Source organism: Octodon degus, unplaced genomic scaffold (assembly GCF_000260255.1).
Source record: "Octodon degus isolate 3935 unplaced genomic scaffold, OctDeg1.0 scaffold00093, whole genome shotgun sequence".
In the NCBI taxonomy this organism is placed as follows: domain Eukaryota; kingdom Metazoa; phylum Chordata; class Mammalia; order Rodentia; family Octodontidae; genus Octodon; species Octodon degus.
Genome location: NW_004524669.1, coordinates 8,219,206 through 8,227,803, shown reverse-complemented (window position 1 = coordinate 8,227,803; position 8,598 = coordinate 8,219,206). Strand labels below are relative to the sequence as shown.

The window sequence follows — 8,598 nt, the reverse complement described above, 5'->3', positions numbered from 1 at the left end:
TGTGGTGCTGGGGGATTGAACCGCGGTCCCTGTGCTTTGCTAAGCTTGTTCTAAGTAGGTGCTTTAGACCACTGAGCCATCTCACCAGCCCCCTTTCCTTTGTTTTTTTGAGACAGAGTCTCGATACGTAGTTCAGTCTAGTTGTAAACTCACTATGTAGCACAAGCTGGCCTTGACCTCAAAGCCATCCTCTTGCCTCAGCCTCCTTAGTGCTGGGATTACAGTTACCGACCACCTGCCCGGCAACTTGCAGTCTTTCCTATAGCTGCCCCCAGGGAGGGCCCCACATCAGAAAATGACTCCTCGTCAGCTCTGTATTCTACTTCTATGTGCCCCTCATCACTCCACTGGTGAGTGGAGAAGAAAACCTAAAAAACCCCCACCTACCACTGGTGTCCCTGGTTCCAGTGCTCAACCAGTTTTAGCATTCCAAATACCAAATCTGAGAGGAAGCCCAGTGCTGTGGCAAACATCTATAATCCCAGAATTCTGGAGGCTGAGCAGAGAATTCTAAGTTTGAGCCTAGCCTGGGCAATTTTGTGAGGTCCTGTTTCAAAGTAAAAGAGGGGGAAGGCCCTAGGTACAATCCTTAGCACCACAAAAGAAAATTACTGGGTGGGAGAAGTATAGGGGCAGCCCCTATGGAGCTGGACACAGTGACTGCTCCCACCTTTGCAGGGAGCTGAGGTGGAAGTAAGAACCAGGACTGGGGTTGGAGTGAAGCTTGGAGTAGAAGTGCTTGCCTAGTACCTCGAGGCCCTGGGCTTGGTCCCCAGTACTGCAACAGAAAACAATAAAACCACTAGGGAGGGAGGGAGGCCAATGAACAGTTTCTGAATAAAGAGCTCCCCAGACAAGCCAGCTGGAACCTCCACTCTGTAGCCCCACAGAGGCCCAGATGCTAATGGGCACAGTGTGGCAGCCTGGCCAGGCAATCCCTATGTCTGAGCTGAGGGGAAATAGCACAGGCCTGTAGGAACCACCTCTGTGGAGCTGGAAGCCCCATGCTCCTCCCTGGTGTGGTCTTACTCTCATCCCCCACGAGTATGTCTGACAGGAAGATAGGACTGAGGGTTCCAAGCCTGTGTGGCTCTAGGACAGGCATCCATGAGCATAAGACAGAGACTACCAAAGACATGGAGTTTATAAAGCCAACCTTAATGAAAGAAGAGAGGTTGAGCAGTGCTCAAAAGAACCTCAGAAACAAGCACTCTCCCCCATCATGAGGAAGATGGAGACCCAGTGTGGGAAGCCACAGCAATGTGCATACAGCTCAAAGTTGCTTGCTGAAAGCTTTTAGAAGCTTTTATGTCTCCTGGCAGAAGGACCACATCACCAGGTGCCCAAGGAGCTGGGGTCTCCGCTCATGCAATACATGCCTAGCAGGACCTGAGGGGCCTCCAGGAAGAGGCCAGGTGCTGGTCATACCTCCAGTGCTCTTCAAAGTTGGCCTGCAGGCACTTGGCATGTGGGCCTCACTGTGTGACTTGGTCACTTTTAAATCATCACCTCCCTAGTCCCGTTCTGCTCTGCAAGATTGAGCAGACTCTGCCCTGGCTGCTCCCAACTCAGTGCCACAGCTCCCACTTATGCCCACAGGGTTGGGCAATGATGTGGCAAAGGCAGCCAGCTAGGCACAGGTACCCCCAAGGCCCTGGGCAGACGCAACCATCCTGCAGGGCTGGTGGACTCAGCCTTTAACCTGGACTTCTCGTGGAATGTTTTATCAGATAATAATCAGAGAAGCACACTGAGACTACATGCAAACATTCACAGTCTAATTTATCACAACTAAATCCAGCTGGCATGGTGGCCGAAGCCCAGGGTGCAGCTGTTCTGGAGGCTGAGGCAGCGTGGCCAAGGCAGTAGGATCCTTGACTCAAAAAACAAAACAAAAAATAAAAACCCTATACTTGATTCTAGGGTTTGAAGTCATCGGTATGTATATAAGCACATCAAAATTCAATTAAAATTTCCCCCCCATAATTCAAGCTTTACGATAGAAAGCACAGGTACTTCTAACTCCTCTGCTATGACACTTGAGGGAGTCCAAGCAATGCCACAGGGGCTGAGCTGGGTCCATACCCTTCATGCTCAGATCCCCAGGGGATATGGGTCCAGGATTTGTCAAGAGCTCGGGGTGGAGGATGGAGGCAGAGATGAGGAGCAGGAACCCTGGGCCCAGACAAGCCTCAGCCCTCCTGCAGTCCTGGTACACCCCAGACTTCATGAAGGGGGCAGATGAGCCACAGGGCAGCGGGAAGCAAGGCTGGGCTGAGAGGAGCCGGGAGGGTGACAAGACACTCACATTCAAGAGCACAGACACAGAGCAGCCTCAGGACAATGCCACAGGGCACACATGAAAGAGAAATGGTGAGTTACCTGGATGAGGTCTGGAAAATGGCCCATCTTTGGCTTGTGTGACTCCAAAACATAAGAAAACCAAAATACTGGCCACAATACCTCTGTAAACAAAGAACAAACAGCCCTCAGTGTGTGCAAATGCCTCCCAGGCAGAGATGGAAGGTGGCACGGAGCCTGTGGACCCCCACGGTGGGCAGCCCTGGCACCCAGGGCAGGTAGCAAGCCCAGCTCAGGACAGAGTTGGCAAGGGCAGCAGGAAGCTGGCTGTGCAGACTGCCTCTAGTCAGCAGCCCCTCTCCAGCTCTCCTACCACGCTCAAGGGCTCTTGTATTAGGAGCTGCTCATCACTGACAATGTCAATGTCAACCCACTCATAAACACTGAACGCCCTAAGGCTTTACACAAGGACTCGCAAGCTGGAGAGAGAGCTTAGCAGCGCAGTCCCGCCTGGCAAGTGCGAGGCTCTGAGTTCAGTTGCTGGTACCAAGAAAAAAACCCAGAACTTCAGTTCTAGGGAAGATTAGTATATTTCACAGTGGGGTAAAGGAAGTATCTTAAAAAGGAAAACTAATATATTTTGAAATAGAGTCCTGGCTTCCTATCTCCTCAGTTTTCCACAGTGTTCTTTTTGGCTCCAGCTTGCAGTTCAGCACCCCATGATATTCAAGTCTCAGTCTCTGTAGCGCCTCCTGGCTGGTACAGAGGCACCAACACTCACTTTCTGTGCTACTGGGGATCAAATCCAGCAAATGCTCTCCTACTGAGCTATAACCCCAGGTCTTTTTTTTTTTTTTTTTGTAATTTATATATTTGGTACAGGGTCTTACTACACAGCGTGGACTTGTAGGGATCCTTCTGCTTTAGCCACCCCAGGGCGGGGATTACAGGCGTGCCAAGATGACACTCCTGGCATGGCATGCAGTACTGGGGATCAAACCTCGGTCCTTGCTCCTGCCGGGCAGGCACTTAGCTATCTCACTGGCCCTCAGCCACAGCCTTGCTAAGATGCTCAGGCTGGTCTCAAACTTGCCTCCTGAGGAGCTGGGATTACAGGTGTGAGCCACCACACCGGGTGCCAACGCTCCTCATCTGAGGAAATTCGGAGCCTGCATTGCAGGAGTTCTCTCTGCCCTAAGTGTCTGACGTTTCCCTCACCATTATGCTGGGCCAGGGCATGAGGAGGAAACCCCCAAGGCCACACACCCTCTGTCACACATCCTTCACATCCCCACTGCTGATGCTAGCTGTGAGCACTTGGCTGAGTGGCTCCCCTGCCTCACTTACTTGCTGGAAGGGGTTGGCATGGTGTGTGTGGTGATACGTGAAGCGGGGATCTTGGTGGACTCCTCTCAGGGCGCAGTGTCTACACAAGGCGCTCGGAATCTCTCATGGGCATCTCTCCCTTGCCCCCAATCAATGAACTTATTCATTCATTCATTCATTCATTCATTCATTCATTCATTCTGTATTTTAGGGAAGGGTCTACAGCGTGTTCAGGGTCTCACTACTAGATCAGACTTGTAGTGATTCTCCTGTTTACAGCCTCCCAAGTGCTAGGATTACAGGTGCGCGCCACCATGCCCAGTGTCCAGTGAATTTATTTAATCATTAGTATCAGCAAGGACTCATGGCTATTTTACTCTTGGGTATGTTTCAACACTACTGATTTTGTTGTTCAAACTGTTCCAGCATTGACCACAGGGCCTCTTTGGTTTGGCTCTTGTACTGCTTTGACATGACCCAGTATTGTGGGGTTTTGTTCTGCTTTTCTGAGTTCCTGACTTTCAGGCATTACAAGAAGAGCCAGGCTCATCTTAGGCCCAGCCCCAGAATCTGCCACTTCTCCAAGGTACCCTGGCCCCTTACTGGAGAAAATCAGAGGCTGAGATCTGGGCACTGGATGTGCTCATTACCACTGGGCAGAGACTGGCTGCAAGCCCTCAGGTCACAGAGAACACCACACCATTATACACTGCACTAACGGGGGCCTTTACTATACAAGTACCCTAAGTACTTGTGGGGCGTTGGCTTCACAGTCCCCTGAAGATATCAAAATCCAAAGATATTCAAGTCCCTTACAGAAAACAACACAGGATTTGCAGGTAGCCTAGAAAATCTTCTTATTTTATTTTATTTTTCTTTTTAATTTTATGTGTGTGTGTGTGTGTGTGTGTGTGTGTGTGTGTGTGTGTGGCCAGCTCAGCCCACCAGGGGGCGGGGCTGGCTGGCATGTGGGGCTGGGGGATTGAACCGCGGTCCCTGTATTTTGCTAAGCTTGTTCTAAGTAGGTGCTTTAGACCGCTGAGCCATCTCACCAGCCCCAATCTTCTTATTTTAAATCACATCTAGATTACTTATAACGCCCAATACAGTATATAGCTGCTATGTAAATACTTGTTATAATTATTCAAGATAGAAAGTCTATATTTGTTTAGAACTGACACATTTTTCAAATATCTTCGATTAAAGTTGATTGAATAAAAGTTTGTAACCCACACTCAGGAAAATCCAAAATATTACACAAATCTCTCCTGCTACTCATCAGTATTCTCAATGAGCTACACTTGCTCTCTCACCACTCTCTCCAACGGGATCACCACCTACGTGGGTCATTCGGATCTTTACCCTTTGGTGGTCTGTATCCCACAAACTTCCGGCACTCACCACACAACTGCAAACATGACAGTCACAGCTGCCACCCATACCTGCTAGGCATAGTGCCACCAGCCAGCACACAGCTCTGTGCGGCTCCTTTGCCTGGCCTTACACATCCCGCCATTTCCAAAGCCATGAAATACCTCCCAGGGCTTTGGCAAACTCTTAGTGTGCATGGAAGAGACATTCTCTCGACAGTCTGCCTGTTTCCTGGGGTCCCCAGGAGCCTCAGTTGGTCCTCAATTTGTATGCAGGAGGGTCCCCTGGTCATTCGACGGTTTGACAAACACATTACATCACAGTCCACCACTGCAAGACCAGACTGAGCAGGCTTGCTGCCCTGAAAATCATCCAAGCTCTGCCCCCTCTCTGAAGCCACCACCTCCCTACACCAGCCTTCCCTCCTCCAGCACACAGGGGCCACACAACACAGTGAGAAAGATGCTCCTTCTACTGCTGAACAGAACACTTGGACTGCAGCCTCCATGGCACTCAATGCAGGAGGGCATCCTGGGCGCGTCTTAGGGTGACTATATTCACACTGCTGTGGACACGCACATGTGGCTTTTGTGTGGACATCAGCTGGACGAACACCCAAAGCCTGAGTGCTGGGCTGCATTGTAAGAGCACACGAGTCCACAGGAGACTCAAGCTGCGCCTGTGGCCACATCCCCTCTCCTCCCCGAGTAACGCGCCCGCCCGAGCTGCTGCTCCCACCCCTCCCAGCATGTGCTGCTGAACTTCAGCCCTTGCAACAAGTACAGACTTACAGCATCTCAGTTTTTAATCTGCAATTTTCTAATGTATATCTTCCTTGGTGAGGCATCTGACTAGGTCTTCTGCCCAGTTTTCATTTTTTTAAATTTAATTTCTTTTTTGGGGACAAGGTTTTGCTATGTGGGTTCACGTGGATCCTCTTGCCTCAGCCTCCAGAGTAGCTGGAACTACAGGCACTGTACCAAAACCAGCTTGTCCAGTTTTTCTTTATTAACTTATTTTTTTGGCTCTTTCAGACTGCTTTTTTTTTTTTTTTCCTGGAACTGGGGATTGAACTCAGGCCCTTGCACTTTCTAGGGAAGTGCTTATTCTACTGAGCCATCTCCCCAGTCCCTAAAGTTTTAGAGACCTTGAAAGGCAAAAATTAGGAGCTGTGGGAATTGTCAAGAGTTTCTTTACTTTTTTTTTTTTTTGGCAGAACCGGGGATTGAACTCAGGTCCTTGTGCTTGCCAGGGAAGGGCTTATTGCACTGAGCCATCTTCCCAGCTCCTCAGACTGCCTTAATGGTGGGTGTGGTGTGGCTTGTGGAGCTGGGGCTGGAACCGTGGTCCCCTGCAACTGACTGCACTTGCCCAAGTGGCGCTTTAAACAACTGAGCTGACCAGCAAGCCCCCCCTGTCCAGTTTTTAATTGTTAATTCTTTTCTCATTAGTTAACTTTAAGAGTTCTTTGTCTATTTTGAATACAAATCCTTTATATGTGTCTACAAATACTTTGTAAACCACCTGCAGCTTGTCTTCCTATTCACTCAGTTTTTCCAAAGCATCAATTTTAAGGAAGTCTCACCTACCAACTGCTCCCATACCTCAACCGTCACTACCATGCTCAGGGCTACCTTCATGTTTTTATTTTATTTTATTTTATTTCTATTTTATGGAGGGGTCTAAAGGGTGTTTAGGGTCTTACTACTAGATCAGATTCTAGTGATCCACCTGTTTATAGCCTCCCAAGTGCTGGGATTACAGGTGCGTGCCACCACACCCAGCCTCAAATGCCGTCTCAGCATGCCCCCGGGGTGGGGCCAACACGGCAGGCTTGGGGATCTAATCCCAGAACCCTTTGCCTACTTGCAGGTGCTTTAATCCGCTGAGCCATTTGGCCGGCCCAAAAGTTGAGAAGGATTGTTTTCTTTTTTTTGGCGGCTCAGGCTGCCTTAAGGGTGGTCTGGTAAGGTAGGTGGAGGTGGGGATTGAACAGGGGACCTCTGTGTCTGAGTTTTCCAGAGCAGGCGCTTAAACAACTGAACTAACCCATAAGTCCCCCCACCCCACTTATCTTCTCTTTCTCTCTTTTTTAATGTATTTAGTCTCCAGGTTCTCACTACATAGATCGGACTCGGAGTGATGCTCCCGTTTTTAGCCTCCCAAGCACTGGGGTTACAGGCACATGGCACCACGCCCAGTCTCAATCACGCCCTAGGGGTGGAGCCATCATGGCACAGGGGGTGGAGCCTGGGTCCCCGCGTCAACTCAGCAGGAACTTGCATCTGCTGAGCTATCTGGCTGGCCCCTTTATACTCTCCTTGTGAGGTTTCATACTCTTGCACTTAAGCCGACTTACAGTCCATCTTGGAAAGCTCTGTGAATGTAGACAGAATATGGAGCTGGCTTCTTGAGACCGCCCTCCCCTACGCAGCCTGGCCCCTCACTCACAGCCCAGTGGCTGCTCCTGGGGGTGGTGGGGTCTGCTCTGCATCATGGTCCATTTTAGGATCCCTGAGCTGGAGGTGTTGGCCCCCCACTGCTCCTGTCCAGTGCTAGCATCACAATGTGTATTCAACTTTTGCTTTTTTTTTTTTAAACTTTTTTTTTGTTTATTTATTTATTTATGTATTTTTACATTTATTGTGTGTGTGTGTGTGTGTGTGTGTGGCCAGCTCAGCCCACCTGGGGGTGGGGCTGGCTGCCATGTGGTGCTGGGGGATCGAACCGCAGTCCCTGTGCTTTGGATGTGATTACAATGTGTACAGCCATCTCATGTACTAAATTTGGAAATACAATAGAAAATTTTAAATATGTGGGTGAGAAAATCTGTCATCTCCCCCAAGATCACACACGTAAGTGTGCATATCCACCCAGAGACACCACCAAAGACGGAACATGGCCACTGTCCTGGAGGAAAGACTCCCAGACATGGGAGGACACGCAGCAGCCCCACTCCTTGGAAACATGACATACAGTGAGGCCTGTGCTGCTCGGGCTGAGGGCAGGGTCTGCAGCACAGGCCTGGTATGACCGGTGAAGGAAATCCTTCATGTCACCACGCAGCAGTGGTGGGCACGCAACTTCGTGCATTTGTCAGAGCTCATGACTTTCACTTCAGTTTCTGTAGCAAGTCCAAGGCCCATTGGGCTACATGAGGAGATTCTATCTTAAAAGCCAGAAAACAAACAAACACACGCCAAAACCCAAAATGCAAGTACCAAATCAGTAATTCATGACGAGAATAATGACGGGTCAGCCAAATAGCTCAATGAGCTAAATCATCTGCTTAGGTAGACCGCAATGGCCTGAGTTTGATCCCCAGCATGCTGTGTGGGGGCCCACACCCTGGGCCATGCTGAGAGGGCAATGGAGATTAGGTGTGGTGGCAAGCGCATAATCCCAGCACTTGAGAGGCTGAAAACCGGAGGATCGTTACAAGTCTGATCTACATAGTGAGACCTTATAGACCCTGTACCCAGTAGCATCTATACTAAATATTTAAGAAAAAAGAGGGGGCTGGAGAGATGGCTCAGTGGTCTAAAGCACCTACTTGAAACAAGCTTGGCAAAGCACAGGGACCGCGGTTCGATCCCCAGC

General features: G+C 49.7%; 1 protein-coding gene across 1 annotated transcript in view; it reads right to left on the bottom strand.

Annotated features, from left to right (window-relative positions):
• Ptdss2 (phosphatidylserine synthase 2) overlaps nucleotides 1-8,598 on the bottom strand; it is a 29,315-nt gene that overhangs the window by 8,382 nt on the left and 12,335 nt on the right. Inside the window, exon 3 of the mRNA XM_004638032.2 lies at nucleotides 2,383-2,465. Within this exon, the coding sequence (XP_004638089.1) occupies nucleotides 2,383-2,465 (83 nt within the window). The remainder of the gene's footprint in view (nucleotides 1-2,382; nucleotides 2,466-8,598) is intronic.